The sequence below is a fragment of the Apium graveolens genome, chromosome 11, assembly GCF_009905375.1.
Source record: "Apium graveolens cultivar Ventura chromosome 11, ASM990537v1, whole genome shotgun sequence".
Classification (NCBI taxonomy): Eukaryota; Viridiplantae; Streptophyta; class Magnoliopsida; order Apiales; family Apiaceae; genus Apium; species Apium graveolens.
The window spans coordinates 164,208,086-164,225,186 of NC_133657.1; the positions used below are offsets into that span (position 1 = coordinate 164,208,086).

The 17,101-nt window shown below is 34.6% G+C and overlaps 1 protein-coding gene across 1 annotated transcript; it reads right to left on the bottom strand.

Annotated features, from left to right (window-relative positions):
• Positions 1 to 2,480: 2,480 nt before the first annotated feature.
• Positions 2,481 to 11,359, bottom strand: LOC141696085 (protein CHROMATIN REMODELING 4-like). The gene is made up of 11 exons (XM_074500273.1): positions 11,005 to 11,359; positions 9,980 to 10,262; positions 9,259 to 9,452; positions 8,953 to 9,083; positions 8,571 to 8,834; positions 7,511 to 7,651; positions 6,985 to 7,236; positions 6,103 to 6,243; positions 5,717 to 6,028; positions 5,356 to 5,529; positions 2,481 to 2,687 (listed from the first exon to the last, which is right to left on the bottom strand). The coding sequence occupies exons 1-11, from the start codon at positions 11,090 to 11,092 to the stop codon at positions 2,481 to 2,483; spliced, it is 2,187 nt and encodes a 728-aa protein (XP_074356374.1). The 5' UTR covers positions 11,093 to 11,359.
• Between the last annotated feature and the right edge of the window lie 5,742 nt (positions 11,360 to 17,101).

Here is a 17,101-nt window from a genome sequence, read left to right on the forward strand (position 1 = left end):
TTATACCTGATCTCTAATTTCTTCGAGCTCTGGTTTCACAGTTTGCAATTGAGACAGATTCTCATTCAGCTTTCCATCTATAGACCTTTTAACTCCTGATATGCTATTATCACATAATCTGATAATATATTCTTCTTGAATGTTTTCTTTAATTTCCGCACAGCAGAATAATAAACAGAGCCTGCCTCTATTTCACTACAACTGAAATTTAAATGTTTTCCCGCAAGGAAAAGAGATTTTTTCATGTCGAATTTCTGTTTCAAAGTGAAGCTGAACCCCAGCACTGGAACAGAAACATAATCAGCACTTCAATAATCATAAATTGAATTAAGCAAAAAGAAATGACATTAAATAATATCGGAGGTTCAAATAAAGACAAGAATAAAAATGATAAACTAAACAAGCTGGTTAAAAGTCATAAAACCTTGGAAAGAAAATCCTGATTGCATGTTATTTCTTATTGGATCTTATTAATTTAATGAGCAGATAGCATTACCAGAGCTATAAGGAATGCCTGCGATATACTCTCTGAGCCACTTTTGACATGATGTTCAGAGACAACATAATCGAGTAAGCGTTCTGCCATGATCTTGACTTCATCCTGTATATCACAGAGCAGATGTTTAAAAAAAACATCAACTGCAACTATTCTTATGAATACAGAAGAAATAAAAATACCACTTCATTAAAAAAACAACACAAGTCGACTGGAACAGAAAAATGGTGAATAGAGCAGATTCAAGGGCTTAGCTTATACACCTTGTAATAAAAAAATACAAGATGGTTAACCTCACCACAGAATGGTTCATCTGAGGAGAGCATTGGTAATCCTAACACTGGTATAAATATTAGGAGTGTGCAGAATGAAGAAAGCAGCTTACATTTAAAATGAATATGGTTAAGATCATTCAGAATCACCTTCATCTCCAAGTTTCCATTCAAATCATTTTGTTTTAAACTACTATTTCACACCACAATGTTTAAAAAACGGCATCATAATTTAGATGTAAACTTGTAAAGCTTTTGTCATAAAATGAGTTTCAAAACATCTAACAAGGGTACACAGTCTTCAATAGGCTAAAATATTGGATCTGAACTTTTTACTTATATGTTGAAAAGGTATTTGCATAGCCACAACTGATCTGGTCCTCACAAACTATTAACTAGTTTTGGTGGTTTAGGTGTCAGTTTCTTCAGGTCATAAATACTAGCAACCCTGTTGTACATGCCATACCACTCGGAAGTAAGGTCCGGAAAGGGTTAGATGTACAGATAACCTTCCCCAACTCCCAGCAGCCCTCCTTGTACAACTATTACTAAAGGTGTTGAACTTGAGACGGAAGGACATATGTACTCGCAATTAGGGCTTCGTGATCGTGAAAACAGCCTATCCATACCAAAGTTAATATACTCTTATTATCATATGCTAGAATCCATATCACCACTGAAGATAGTAAATTGCAGCGAACACAATACATATATTAGTAAGGGAACAAGAGTAACATACCGAAAAATTTAAAATTTCACAAAGCTCAATAAATCTGGCTTCACAAGATCGGCTGCAGTATCCCCTGGTCCTTTTGAACAGCACAAACCATAATCCTCTCGAATACCGGAAGCCCCTGCAATGAAGTGAGAAGGTTTTAAACATTAAAAAGTATTACTAAATAGCTTTTAATATATCTTTAAAACCCCTGAATAAGTCAATGCTTTTGTACTCTGTATCACTTCATGAGACATGATGATAGACATTGGAGCCAATAACAAACTGGCAATTACCTCCAGTCTTGTTTTGTTCAAGCCCGGGTTTCGAAATGGCAGGATTAATACACTTGGGCTCTCCATTCTTACGCTTCTTTACCGCTTCCAAAGTTCCACATTCTGCATTCTTTGGTATCTCATCAGAATATTGGACTTTTTTGCGGTGCCTCTCAGTTCTCCCAGATAAAAATTTCCACTTCGGAATCCTTCTATTCAGCAAATTTGTCCAAAAATTATGTGGATTTCCTTCATCAGACAACTGTATTTGATATTCACCCAGCAACTTCAGACTCGAACTATAGATTCCAACTCTCTGCTGAATTTTAAGAATGCAAGAGTTGTCAACACCATCACATTCACCATTTTTAGAAAGTAACGTCGAGATTTCATCCACTACTTTGCTCAAAAGTTCTTGCTCAGATGAAACATTCTTATCAGGTGTACTGTGAAATTTATTCAGCCTATCGAGTAAATAGGATGCACCCCACATTAGTAATGTGTTACTAGTAGCACGACTTATGCTCTCGAAGTTGCTTTCAAGGGTTAGTCCCTGCTTAGCAAGAATCAAAACTTTTTCTTCAACAGTAAAATCTGAATATAGACGAAATATCTTTATCATCTTGAAATTTGAATCAATTGATATTTTGTTTAGAGATTTTACATCATGTGCTGGATTCCAATTACTGTCATATATAATTATTGTGTCCACTGACACAAGTTTAATAGCTGGGAGACAAGCACGATTTTCTAACAAGAACACAAATCTTCCATTCCCCTTGTTGAAATTGTTCAATGCTGTTTGCCCTCGATTTAGATGGGAACCCTCCATCAACACGTTCATAGGCATCTGCACCAAATCTCTCCCTTAAGAAATCATCCAATATATCTCCTAGTCCCAGTGTGTCTCTTCCAGATCCAGCTACTGACTGTCAGTAGTCAGTAAATATGAATGTTACTATAAAGTGATTGCAAACAAAACAAAAGAGTTCATGTAACTTAGTAGCCAGAAACGGTACAGGAAAAAAAAGATTTGTCTAATATAATTCAAAAATGACAATCAATTGAAAAGACTACAATGCAAAAAGCCAGCTAAATGAAATTATAAAACTCACTCTAATACTACTAATAAGTCAAGGCAAAAGAATACAGAGCAAAATGCCAGCTAAATACTACCACCGACTGTTGGAAGCTCGAAACACTCTGGTCCTTAAGGGTCCTAACAGAAAGTGGTCTAGGAAATGTGCATCAGACAGAGTGCACTAGTCTTCTCAAAGGTATTACTCTGGTCCTTAAGGGTACTAACAGAAAGCAGTCTAGGAAATGTGTTTAGTTATATAATATGTTAAATCTAGTAAAAAGTACGTATGTGTACGACTTGTCAACCTTTTACGACCAGCTGGACGACTTGTCCACTAGTCTTCTCGAAGTACTCGGGAGTCAAGGCTTGACTTGGTGCCGTGCTAACCAACACACTTGTAGAAGGTGGTGAAAAGCATAAAAAAACTTATTCGAATAAAACACAATACTTAGATATAAATTTCAGTGGCTGTTCAAACTTAATTCAATTCATGTACCTCGGGTCCTAGCTTCAGGAGAGGCCCATAGGGGACACCAGCACATCATTACTTAATCATGGGAAAAAATCTCAGAGAGAGCCTAATGGACCTCCTCTCTCCAAGGCGGCTAACAGTACATGCATTGGTTAAAAGAGCCAGCCGCGCTAATGGGTAAGCTATTTGATCACAAACAAATTCATCTGGTGGGGATGTAAAGGAAAAAAAAGAAAAAGAACATGGGGGCAACTTGGGCACAGGGAGATATATTCCCTCAAGCTAAAATGAATTTAAAAGGATCCAGACAAATCCATTAGCCTTTCGCAATCGCCCGTGAGGGGGTGGGGGTGTTACAAAGAAGGAAAAAATATGGGGGCCACCTGGGCACAAGAAGATTAGTTCCCTCGGGCAGAAAAAAATGACAAAAGGGATATAGACAGTTCCATTTCCCCCTGGCACAGACAAGATCAAAACAAGGTAAATATTAAGATACAAGACCAATACATTTAAGTAAATTAATGAACAAGAATTCGACACCGAAACTTTCAAGTCAGTGCTTCATGGAAAACTATATCACACAACTAAGCCACATTAACAATAAAATGAACATAAATGGATCAGATTCCTACCACCTGGAAAACCAATCCAATGAAATCTAAGGGATAGACATGAATTTTGCCAGTACCCCCACTGAATGTGACCCGAATACAGGCCTGGAGAAAATAGTAGATAATGAAGTACAGACACGAGGGAGCATATAAGGGTAGAAACCCAAACTTTAGATAGAGAAATTAGTTATATAGTATATACTAGAGAGAAAAAAAGAGTGAGTGTGTGTTTAATGACAAGTATACGATCTTCATAGTGGATTTGTTTTTTTAAAAAAATCACATTCAACTCATACAAGTAAATGACAGAGAATATAGATAATAAAGTACAGGCATGCGAGAGGTTATAAGGGCAGAAACTCTAAATCTGGAGAGAGAAAATCAGTTATATAGTGTTTACTGTTTATAGGGTCAAGTTCCACTTGAAACCACTTTATTCTTTATGGTCTTTTACAACCTTTAAAACCAAAAAATATTGTTCTACAGTGCAAAACATTTTTTGTAAATTACATAATACTATATTTTCTAATTAAATATTTTATTACATGATTGTTTCTTAAATGTTTTTATGAGAATGAAGAAACAAACAAAATTTTGTTATGCAAAACATAATCCACTCTTTAAAAGAATACTATATTTTTTAATCAAATGCCTACATTTTGCTTCTTTTTTTAGTTATTGCGTTGAATACATTAACAAAAAATACATATAATTTACAAAAACACACTTTGTTTTGCGAACAAATAAATATACGCTGTTGATTAAATAACATATGAGGGCTGAATTGGTTCCAAGTTTTATTTTAAACCTAACCTGAGGTTTAATTTTTGGATCCATGTGCTATATATATAAAAAGGGAGAGAGAGTTTAGTGCTAAGTCTACAATATACATAAACGAGTTCCCTTTACTCACGAATCATATTCAAATCATATAGGTATATAACAATCAAGACTTGAGTGTATATATACAGAGAAGCCAACTAACGAATCACCACATTATCCTTGACTAAACTACTTTTCTCAACTTACAAATCACTTCATTATCCTTGACTAAACTACTAATCATGCCAACATCAATCCTGTTCTACTACTGTCTATACTGCAACAAAAGAATACCGGCAATACGAACAACGAAAACCTAACAGGAAAGTAAGCAAAACTTCAGCTCCAGATGCCACTAGATGCAGGAAAGAATTATTCAGGAGTAGGATAAAGGACAAACACCTAAATCCAGCAGTGGCCCCTCTTCTTGTCGTCAATACTTAGTAGTAGTAAACTTTCATACTTAAGATTAGTAAAATATCTTATTCTACTGACGAATACTATACTACATGTTAGTTGGTAGGAGTATAGTTACACCAACCTAAGCAGGAGAACACGTAAACAGATATGAGAAAATCTTTTACTACATCAATTCGTCAGTCATCACGCACCTGAAACAGAATTAGAACTCTCAGTTGTCGTTTTTTAATTTCTAGAAGCATCATCTCCAGGAGTTGTAATTTTCCACTGGCTTTAATCTCCGCATCCAAAAAATTTACGGGAGGAAGATCTTTAGTTATTAGGTGTTTGAGAGAAGGATCGACAATGTAAGGATGGTCACAGCTCTGGAAAGAAAACAAGTGCAACATAACATCAGAGAGGTTGAGAACATTATATCTGTATTCATATCACAATCAGGAATAAGGAACTGCATGTTGACTAGAGGCATTCACTTCCAGAAAGCGAAGATAAAGATATAGCATATAAACTAGCAGCCTTCCAACCATGGTGGAACTAAATCCTAGGTCTAACCTTTCTAGTTGAGAAGACAATATCCCGGAGAGCCCCTATAGGATCAGTCCTCGAATTCGAGCATAGTGATATAGAATTAGATAAAAGAGTATCACAGTACTGCTCAAGCTGCGCATTGGATATTATAGAAGGAACCCAAAACTCTAAAAACTTGGAAGAGCTTGATTTGCCCTCACACGCAGCATATAGTGACAATCTCCCTCTCAGTTTACAAAGATTGTCGATTGACTCGGCTTTAAGTTCGTCAGTATTTGTAGAATCACCGCAAGTTTCAAGCATTGAAAGCAGACTTAAGTATTCAGGTACATTATCCTGCAAAACTCTGACCATTATCAATGACTATTGATAAAAATCAAAACAGAAGGGAACAGAGAAACTGGTTGTACCTTCCATAGACCATTATAAAGTAGAATCTTTACATTAGCGGCTAACATCTTAATTTGTGAGAATTGAGATGAGACTTTAGGTTGTTCACACTCATCAACTATTACTACTTTCCATTTAATGGAGTCCAAGAATACAAAATCCTGGAAAAATATATACCCAACATAAATTTGAATACAATGCCAAAGAAATACAATACTATTTTTTCAGGTTAACTTTCAGAAATGAGAAAAATAAATCCTCTCATGCAGGTCAACGTATTTTCACAGCAACAAAAGTTCCTTTTTTTATTCTAACAAAATAAAAGTATAAGATTACATTGCATCTACTGTTGTATTAGTAAAAGCTGGTATGAATGGGAAAGAGACTTCCGACTATATGTGTAACACATAATCATTTGTAGTTTTATAGGCTGTGAAAAAAATGAAGCCCGTCACTATTGATTTATTTAAAGATCTGTGCTGGACTGGTCTCATGGTACCGTAAATATCAATGTAAAGTGCAGTTTGCTCTAGCATCAATCGACCCACATTTAAGTTGTACACTTCGATTCCCATATATTGTAGGGAGAGATACTAGATGTACAACATCTTAACAACAAAACTTCCCGAACCTATGATCACCCATGATAAATTTTGAGGATTGTATGAGTTTCATCTAGATTGCTACTACGCAATCTTTCAGAGGAATTGTACTTGTAATCTTTTTTAGCAATAAATCTCTCCTTGCACGTCATTTCGTACTTGGAAGATAAATGACAAAGAATACGGAGCAAATATGATATTGGCATCTCTACCAATATGAGATCCTTGCTTATCTTAGGATGTCTCAAGTTACTAGTTCTATATCAATTTCAAGCCTAAAAGATGTGCTCCAAGATGTACCTCAACCACGATTTCCACCGAGGATAAAAGCACTTGAAGCATAATCCTACCATCATCGTCATAGAACTCCAGGGTCCTGATACATTCTCTGTTCTCACTACTCCCATTATATACTACAACATCTACAGATGGCAGTGCTCGCAAGAACTCAGTTTCCCACAGAGGAAGCAAACTGGAAGTTGTTATAATAAGGAAGGGCTGACAAATATCGGATAAGGATCCAATATATAAGACTGTCTTTATTATTCTGTCCTGCAAACAAAGGTAGCTTACATTAGTTTCAACACATGTACAATACTTTGTTACTAAAGACAAGTAGAGAACTAATACAGTAAGCATTAAAATGTATTCAAGTGATAGACTAAACAAAGAGTAGTCTTTGTCAGATTTATAATCTATATCTCTTGTGATCCAGTTAACACGCATTACATAGCATTATCAGAGTATCCATGTCTGTACAGGAAGATACCAATGCTTAAATAGAAACTAGATTAGTAGACAGTTCACGATCCATATAATATTTCACCTTATCATCAAATACAATTGCACTCTGTCCTTTATACAAAAACTCCCGCAGCTTGTTTACAGTCTCAAGGTGACTGGTACTCAATCCAGGTGGACTCCCAGCTGGAAGTTTCTGAAGTTTGACTAAGGACCCATTCCTATCCTGCAGTATCATCAAAAAATTCAATAATCACTAAATGAAAAATGGTATCAACACAAGTTACATGAGCAATGAGCAGAGAGCCTTGAGAAGATATATGTCAAACATAAACTGATAAATAACTACTCCCTCCGTCCCAATTTATCTGTCTTGTTTGACTTTTTACGGTCAAATTTACCCAACTTTGACTGAAAATTTCATATAATGGATTATCGAAAATATTTATAAAAGTTATATCATTAGAAAGGTTGTTTATTGTACTTTAATATGTATTTTTCAGTTTTTCAAAATAATGAAAGAATATTTTTTTATTTACGGTCAAAGTTCAGTCAATTTGACCATCAAAATTCAAACAAGACAGATAAATTGGGACGGAGGGAGTATTAAACAAGTAAAATATTGTAACGAACTACATGCCTTGAATAAACATTATTATTAGCATTATTTTTTTATAAAGGCTCGTACTGATACTGAATTGAGATTGTTAGAAATTGTATAAAAGTTGTATAAGACTCATTAAGTCACTTTGCCATAATAAAAACCCTTCCTGGCATAAAGAAGACTGTAAAGAATCTCAAAGGGAGGCCATGGATTACCTCCTAAAGGGACTCTTCAGTTAGTCATTCACAAGACCCTAAATCATCCTTGGTCTATGTACAAACTGCAGAGAGCCACACTTGTAAGCTGTAGCAATTCTACTTCATGATCCTTATAAAATTTTCCAACCATATGAAAACACATTCTAATATTACTAGTTCGTGCATTCTTCCTTACATTTATTATTACATTTGTTTGTCAGCTCCTTAATACCAATTTCATAAGGTTAGAGTGCCATGGTGGTGCTAGAGGTTCATAAACATGAAAAAAGATTCTTAGAAACCTAAAGTTTTTGTACAGGAGAAATAGTGCTATAAAAAATTACCTTATCAAGAGAAGATGGATCATCCAATGCCTTCTTGTGACGATTCTCGTACTCCTTTATAAGACTAGCACCAGAAACAGAGCTCAGAAAACTGTCCAACTCCCATGTAACACTTTCATAATTAAGCCCACGCCACTTCACAAGCCACTCATACTGACAGCCTGAAGTGCCAGGAGGAGCACCATTCTCCTGGTCAGGGGACAGTAACAATCTTTTCTTCAGTAGTCTCTGAGGTACAACCCACTCTTCATTCCACTTCACAGCCTGAATTAAGAAAAAAAATCTTAAGAATTATATGATATTACTGAGTAATCATTCCACTATTCCCGTAAACTAAATGGTGAATTGATAAAAGTAGAAGGGGCATGAAGGTATGTTTAACCTCTCTTTGTTTGTTAAATTCTTCAGCAAGTTTTTCAGCTTCAGGAGACAACCGACTTTCCAGAATCCACCGGTTGTGAATGTGAGCACGACCTCTGTACTTGACAAAATATTGTTTTTTCTTTCGTAATCCTGGAATGCAAAGTATGCAGCACTCAGAAAAGAGTCCTATGTGCAAACTACCAAGGAAAAACTAGAAAGCAAATCATTAACTTAAATATGTACTCCATATAAGTTCCTGCAAATAACTTGGGAAGATAATTTTGTTTTATATAGGATGTCGATATTAATGTACTAGTTCTCCCACCTTCAGCATCTGAGATCTCAGTTTCTCTAGCATTCCATATTGCCTCCACATCTGCAGACAATGGATAGGAACCAGCCTGCATCTTATTGTTCAAACATTGAAAGCACTGCAAAACTCCGACTAGGACATCATCCGTGCAAGTATCTGAAGAAGATGGATGGTAGCTTGTCTTACAATATTTACCATCACTTAACCTGATACACGATAAAGTTTATGATCAAACTTCAAAGATAGACATTGAGTTTTTCTGTTGAGCTGAGATAGATTCAAAACAGAAAACCACTATATAAGCCTGCATGAATAACAAGGCTTTCCAATAAACATCAATTTTTATTAGATATGAGACCCGACCAAGACTATAAATACCCTGCACCATTATTGAATAATGGGAAAAAGGAGTGTGCATACTTGTGACTAGGTACATAGCTATTCTATACTAAGACAAAGCAAGAAAAATAATGATACCAATAAACACCTGGGATCTATAATATTTTTTTCCGGTTTTTCATGTCAATAAACCTCGTATTCACTAAAACCATAAGAATGCATAGTGAGAGCTTAATGGTCAGTCAGGATGTTTAAAGGCCTCGTGACACTAAATGCACAATTAGCATAGAAATTTGCATTGCATTAAGATTGGTTAAAATTTAGTCTGTCAATCCAGCAACATGAAATATGACAAACACAAAAGGAAAGAAGACCATGCATACACATTAAGTACCTTTGCCTTTTCGAGCACGCAACACATGTTTCAAATTCATTATTAGTTTTGCGCCCAGGAGATGCATGAAGATCCGTGCACAAATCCCTTTTTCTTTTTGACAATGTAGCGGTATTACCACATTTACTACCAACGTCACAGGATTCTCTATTGGAATCAGAAACTTCCACTTTAGAAGTTTGCACCTTCTCTTCTTCAGAACCATATACAAGACCCTTTTCGGCATTTACTGAAGTCTCTTTAGCAACAAATTTCCTTCCTGAGGAGTCCACTTCATCTTTAACTGTGGTCACCAAAAACAAAATCCAATTAAACAACCTTACATATCCTTCACACCAAAAATAAAATCAATACACATTCCGCAGATTATGTTCATTAAAACACACCTCGGGCAACTAATTCAACTCATAAATAGGCTTGTGCTCATACAAAACCAAAATAATTCGAGAAACTAAAAACTCGCCATAACCTTATAATTCTACACTTAAAAGTAACTCAATAACATTTAGCAAAAAAAAAAAAAAGTAGCTCAATAACCTGTGTCATTTTAGTAGTTTTTAATTAACCAAACAAAACTAAATATAAAACATAAACCCCGATCCACATCCGAAAATCACCCTAAACATTTTGTGTCTCGAATCTCTCAGAATCCTAGTTCCGTGCCTATTTTTACCAATGCAGGACTCTCACAATACACACATACACCAAAAATAAGCATTTAGTCCGAAAACATAAAACACAAGCCCCAATCGACCTCCAAAAATCACTCTAAACATTTTTACTCTCGAATCTCTCAGAATCCTAGTTCTGTCACTATTTTTACCAATGCATGACTCTCACTCACACTACACATATACCAAAAATAAACATTTTATTAGAGAAATAACCTAGCAACAAATGTACCGAAAAAACGAGCAACAAACTTCACCGCAAGTCCTGGCATCGTAAAACAGTACAACTTAAACTCAAAACTAACAACAAACATGAAAAAAAAAACAGGTTAGAAGTAGAAACAAGTCGTTAACCTGCATCAACATTTGAAGGTGGTGTGCTAAACAATGATTTAAACGAGTGGCCATTCCACGCTGGCTTTTTCTTTAATCTTCCAGCCATGTGCAAATATACTGATTTTATGATCTCTGTTAGAGGATGCTTCGATTATAAGCTAAGTCGAAGCATAGGAAAGTTACTTATTTTGAAATAAGCCCTAAAATGGTTTATAAGGAGAGGAAAGCTGGGGCATGTTAGTATAAGGGCGTGTTTGGCTTAACTAAAGGATAAAGATTGTTTATGCAGTGGTGTATTGCATACACGTTAAAGTGGTGTCGTAGATCCCCGTCAATGCGGGCTTGAATAGCAAAGGTCTGTCGACGATTTATATCACTGTCTGACGCCCCTGCCCTGTATTGATACGTGTAAAACTGTATTTATACTAGACTCGGTTAATCACTTATTTTAATTATTAAAAAATAAGATAAAATATATAATATAATATAATAATTAAATTGGGGTATAATTTAATTTAACAATTATTTTCTTATTTTATGTAATAACGAGAATCCGTGCATCGCACATAATTTAAGCTGGCATGTTTGTACCTCCGTATGCGCACAAAAGTTTTATTTTTATCAAATATATTTTATAATTGATTAGATTTGTTTTGAAAATAATTAGTACAGAAGCTTTGGTCAATTATGAAAATAACACCTTTGACATGAAAGAATTTTTTAATCCTTCCTTGTTCTTGATAAAAAAAATTAAAAAAATATGAGCTAATCTTTTATTAAATTTTAGTCCCTTACATGCTCTATCTCTGATCTATTATATCGTTGCATTTTATGCACATAATTTTAAATGATTTTCCGCGATAATTAATAACTATTATTCATATTTGTGAATAAAGATCTTTATTTTAAACTTTTGTTCAATAAATGATAATTTTTTTGTTCACTTTTATTCATTTTTAAAAGAATAAAAATTCCAAACTTTTTGTACACCTGAAAAAAAGTTTTTGGGATTTTTTTTGTATAGGTAGCATTGATCTAAAAATAATTCATGTTATTTTATCTAAACAGTTTTGCTTGTTATTGTTCTAATTTAACTTTTTTTCTCAAAGTTCAGTCCACGTTCATGTTAGCTAACATAGTTGGTTCTTCCTCTATTACAAACTAGTGTTTTGTCTTCATATACGTTGTTCTTCTGAAATATAGAAAAGTATAATGGGTGAATTAGCGGATCAATATGCAGCTATTAGTTTGGAAGAGGAGGAGACGAGGATTATCGTATAAAGTTGAGGAGGCTAAAAATGGAGGAATTGACACAAGGTGCTGCCTGGTGGAGCGTTTCTTGTCGGATAGATCTATTGATTTTGAGAAAATGCAACATATGATGGCTACATTATGGAAGCCAGGAAAAGATGTTTATATCAAAAGACCGGAACCAAATCTCTTTCTTTTTCAATTTTATCATGAGTTTGATATTAACAGGGTAATTGAAGGATCTTCTTTGATCTATGATAGAATGCAACTGGTGTTTGAGCGGTTGAAGGAAGGTGACGATCCAAGATGCGCGGAAATAAATAAGTTGGACTTCTGGTTCCACTTCATGACATTCAACCTGGGTTTATGTCGGAGAGAGTATGCAGGGATATGGGCAAATATATAGGGGAGTTCCTGGAGTCAGATAAGAATAATTTTGTTGGAGTTTGGCACGATTATCTTCGTGTTCAAGTGAAAATGCAGATTGATAAACCTCTAGAAAGGCGTATGAAGATTAAGAAATCCAATGGTGATTGGTTCTGGGTGAACTTTAAATATGAACATGTTCCTATATTTTGTTTCATTCGTGGACTACTTACTTGGTCATGCTGAAAAATTATGCTCTATGATCTTTAAAACTCCAACAAATGAAATACTGAAATCGTATGGACCATGGATAAAAGCAACGCCATGGAGACAGCAGTATTTAACTGGTTCAAAATGGTTGAGGTCGGGTAATTTCTCGTAGTCGCCGGAAAAGGGAGGGGACCTGATCAGGGAAGTTACAACCATGGACGAGGATGAGAGCGGGAAAAAAGGAATTGCAAATCCTGAATCTGATTTCAAGGGATGTGATAGCGTAAAAAGGGAGGGACTGACACAAATGAGAAAAATTTGGCAAAAAACAGCAATTCAAAATTAACGGCTGATACAAGTAAAATAAAGGAAGATTCAGAGTATATTTTTAATGACCCAAAAAGGAAAAGACCCAATGAGAATAATAAAATAAACCCAACAAATAAGATTAACGGGCTTCCAAAAAATGTGCAGATGGCAGGCCTCAAGGATTGGGTCTACCAAGGATCATGAGCGCCTTATCTTGGAACAACATTATTCCCCCCCCCCACAAAGTATAGTTGATCTTGTCAAAAACTTGTATCTTAATATTGTTTAATTTTTGAGCACTCATTCTTTCAAGATCTTTATTTATTTTCTTTCAAATTTTACTCTGATAACACTTGTTAGATATTGAATGTAAAGAAATGTAACACAAAGGGGGTGAATGTGTTTATTGAAATTTACTTAGCTTTTTAAAACTATTTGGATTATTGGTGAACATAGTAGTTAAGAAATGTAGAAATATTATGTTTAATAGAATCACGTGAAACACGATATTTCAAAAACTCAATTAATTGTATTAATTAAGTTTGTCTTGCTACAAATCTGTATCCTTAAGAAAATAAGAATTCAGCTTCTTTCTCGAGAGAACAAAAGATTTTCTAGATCTGCTTGTTACTTCCGAACTAAGAACCCGTACATGCTTTATAGACTAGCAACACGGGTTTACAAAACTTGCACTAAACCAATTTTTAAAGCAACCTTGTCTGTTTTCTTTTCCAGTATTAGAAAATCTATGCAGAATCTTACAGGTTTGTGACCATCCTTTGTCCAGTGAATCTTGACCCTTGATTTTATATTCTTCAAACTGCTTTTGTAGATTTTTCAATTCAGTGAATGAATTGTTTGTTGACTGATAATCTTGAACTTGTCTGTTTTATGAATTTGAGATAGTATGTCGAGATCTCTTTTTGTTTTATAGAGAAGTGACATATCCATAAATATAATGACTTATTGATATCTTGAGTTCTCTATACGTGTATTTGACTTGTCGAAATCTCCAGTTCTCTGTATGTGAAATGACTTGTTTATATCTATGAGGTCTCTACATGTAGAAATGACTTATCGACATCTCTACATACATATTTTGACTTATCAATATCTCGAGATCTCTATATGAGAAATTGACTTGTCGATATCTCAAGTTCTCTACATTTTCATTTGACTTGTCGATATCTCCGAGACTTCTCTACAAGTCATTTTGGACTTCTCGATATACCTTGATCTGTGACTTGTCGATACATTGACTTGAAACATTTTTCATAGAACAACATTATTCAACTCCAAACTTATACATCTTTTTCTCTGAGGCATGACCAGGAGTCAGGACTTGATCTTCTTCAAAAAATTATTTCTTATCTTGAAACTATTCACAGATAAATTTCCTCGTCTAATCTACTAAACATTTTTACAAACTCAAGTGATACAATTGCATAATATAAAACAGATAAACATACAACTTAATCTTAGGGCTGTCCATATGACCTAGTCTTGTTATTACACATGCATGTTTTGCATAACAAATACATTAAAGTTGTACTTCTTTTTTAGAAACTACAACCCATTTATGAGTTCTTTTTGAAACGTTACTCATATTTTCAAATTTTTTCTTCTAAAATCGAGTTTTTTGAATAATTCGAGTTTTGCATGAGTTTGACCCGAGTCAAGGAAAAAATTAGTTACTGCCGAGTATACCAAAACCAGATCGAATATAAGTCCGAGTCCGAGTACTCGTTCGAGTACTCCCAAGTTTTAGAACAGTGATGCCGAGTAAGCATTTTTAAATTGCTTATTTTAATTTTTTCAATTCAGCAGTCCGATAAATGGGAGAGCCTATACACATTATAAAAATGATATATTCAACTTTTATGAATATAAAGATCGCGCATGTAATTCATGCGTATTATGTACAAATTTTAAAAAGTTAGAATACTGAATTAAACACAATACTCTTTGTTCTCTCATTGTGCCTCCTCATTTCGCTTCCCCCGGTTTGGTCTAGTAAATAACCGCAAATTCTTAAATTTTATGCGGAAAATAGTGAGTGTTTTGGGAAAACGTTATTCAACAAAGGACGTCGGATAAATAACATTTTTTGTAAAATGAATTAATAAAATAACAATTGTAACGACCGAGAATTTTGCGTCGTAATTAAGGAAGTAAAGTATGTGTTATGTGATGAGATTATAATTATGAGATTAAGTGGTGATTACTTGTCTTATCTGTATACTAGAGTTAAGGATCGTGGATAAAAACGTTCCAATTTAAAGAGTCAGCTTAAAAGTTAAGCTTGGTGTCGGGCCGTCAGGTAGAACGGAACCCGTCCTAATATGGAGTTAAATAATATAAAATGTGAATTATATGTGAAATGAATGGATAAAGTATTTCATCTTAAGAGACATGTTGATTGGCAAAGATAATGAGAAGCGTAATCGAAACGCTGAGCGTCGGGCCGTTAGGCTGAACGTGACCCGGTACGCGTAAAAGATGATAAAGATTAAAGAGGGATAGATTCTATGATCAGACCTGAGTCGTTATGTGACTATATGTGTGTGATTGTTTGACTGTGTGCATGACTATGTGTTCTGTGTCAATTTTGTGAATTTTAAAGGAATTACGTGATTTAAGTAAAAGTTTAATAAACCTTCGCGCATTTTTATAAAATCATCCGAGAAGGATAAAAATATGGGATTTGTTCTGTTTTCCTCGTAAAGACCTTAGAGACTTTTTAAAAATAATAAGTGAATTTGATTGTGGATCTTTGCATTTTTAAATTGATTTTATGTGGAAAATGTATTTATTAAAGCAAGTTTGCGAAATTCATATAAAATCAACCGTTCACTCAATTTCTTATTATGAGTAATGGATAAAAAGCTAATTTTGAGACCTACGTGTTAAAGATTTTTATTCAAGACAATTTCATCTTTCCGAGAGAGAAATATTTTTATTTTGAATTTCGTTGCATTTAAGTAAAAAGAGAAAGAAAGTGCAAGTCAAAAAGGAATTATTGAATTACTATTTTGCCCTTAATCTTGGTAGAGTATAAAATACTCCTTCCTCCCCCATTTTCTTCTTCTTTTCCGTGCACTCACTCTTTTCTCTCTTCTTTTTCTCTCCCCTCTCTCTCTCGAACACTCTCTCACTCCCTCTCGGCTCTCTCATCTCTCACCTCTCTCACTCGCATGCAACCATTAAAACACACTCAAACACCGAGATATTGCTTCCATTAGTTGTTATTCTTGGTATATACTTCAATTTTTACTTGCATGTAAGTGATTATAAAGGTTTTGTTGAAGTGATCACTATGGTTGTGTTTAAGAAAAACAATTTCTTGAAGCATGACTAAGAGAGTGAATTTAAGCATGATTGGAGGTCATACACTCGAGAAGAGATCCGTTATGGACTCTCTCAAGTTCGACCACCACCGACCATGATCCAAAGGAGAGCCGGTGGATTTTCCATGATGTGATCGTTGGATTTTAGTGTTGCATGCTATGATTTCTTGAAAATTTAGAAAAGGGTTTTGCTTCTTTGATGAAATTCAAGTGTATGCTTGATTAAATGATTCCATTGATTGTGCTAGGAAGAAAATGAATGTGTGCATATGATTGTTGCTTAGAAAATCAAAAATTGAGGATTTGCATGTGAGTTTTTGCTTCGGCTTTTGCTAATTAAGAAGGAAAATTCGGTTTTTTTGGTTAATCTTGTTGAACACTAGGTTTATGTGGCTTAAAAGTGATTGCATGATAATTTTAAAGAAGATCAATTAGTGCATGTTATTGATTAGACCTTGAGTTGAAAATTATGTTCTTGCTGAATAAAAACAAGATAAAAAGGGGTTAAATATTGATTGAGCAAATGCATGTTGGTTGAATTAGTTAGGTGTTACATGATTTGGTGTTTAAGTGAATGGAATGACCTAGTTAAGAACTAAAATAAGTGGGAAATGTGATGTATTGCCTTGCAT

Bases quoted from the DNA above. Each gene is read 5' to 3' on its own strand.
- LOC141696085 (XM_074500273.1), bottom strand. From the start codon at position 11,092: ATGGCTGGAAGATTAAAGAAAAAGCCAGCGTGGAATGGCCACTCGTTT. The intron at 9,084-9,258 runs GTGGGAGAACTA...TTTGCATTCCAG, and splicing joins TGAGATCTCAGATGCTGAAG to GATTACGAAAGAAAAAACAA. The intron at 2,688-5,355 runs GTGCGTGATGAC...GACTACTGACAG, and splicing joins GAGTTCTAATTCTGTTTCAG to TCAGTAGCTGGATCTGGAAG.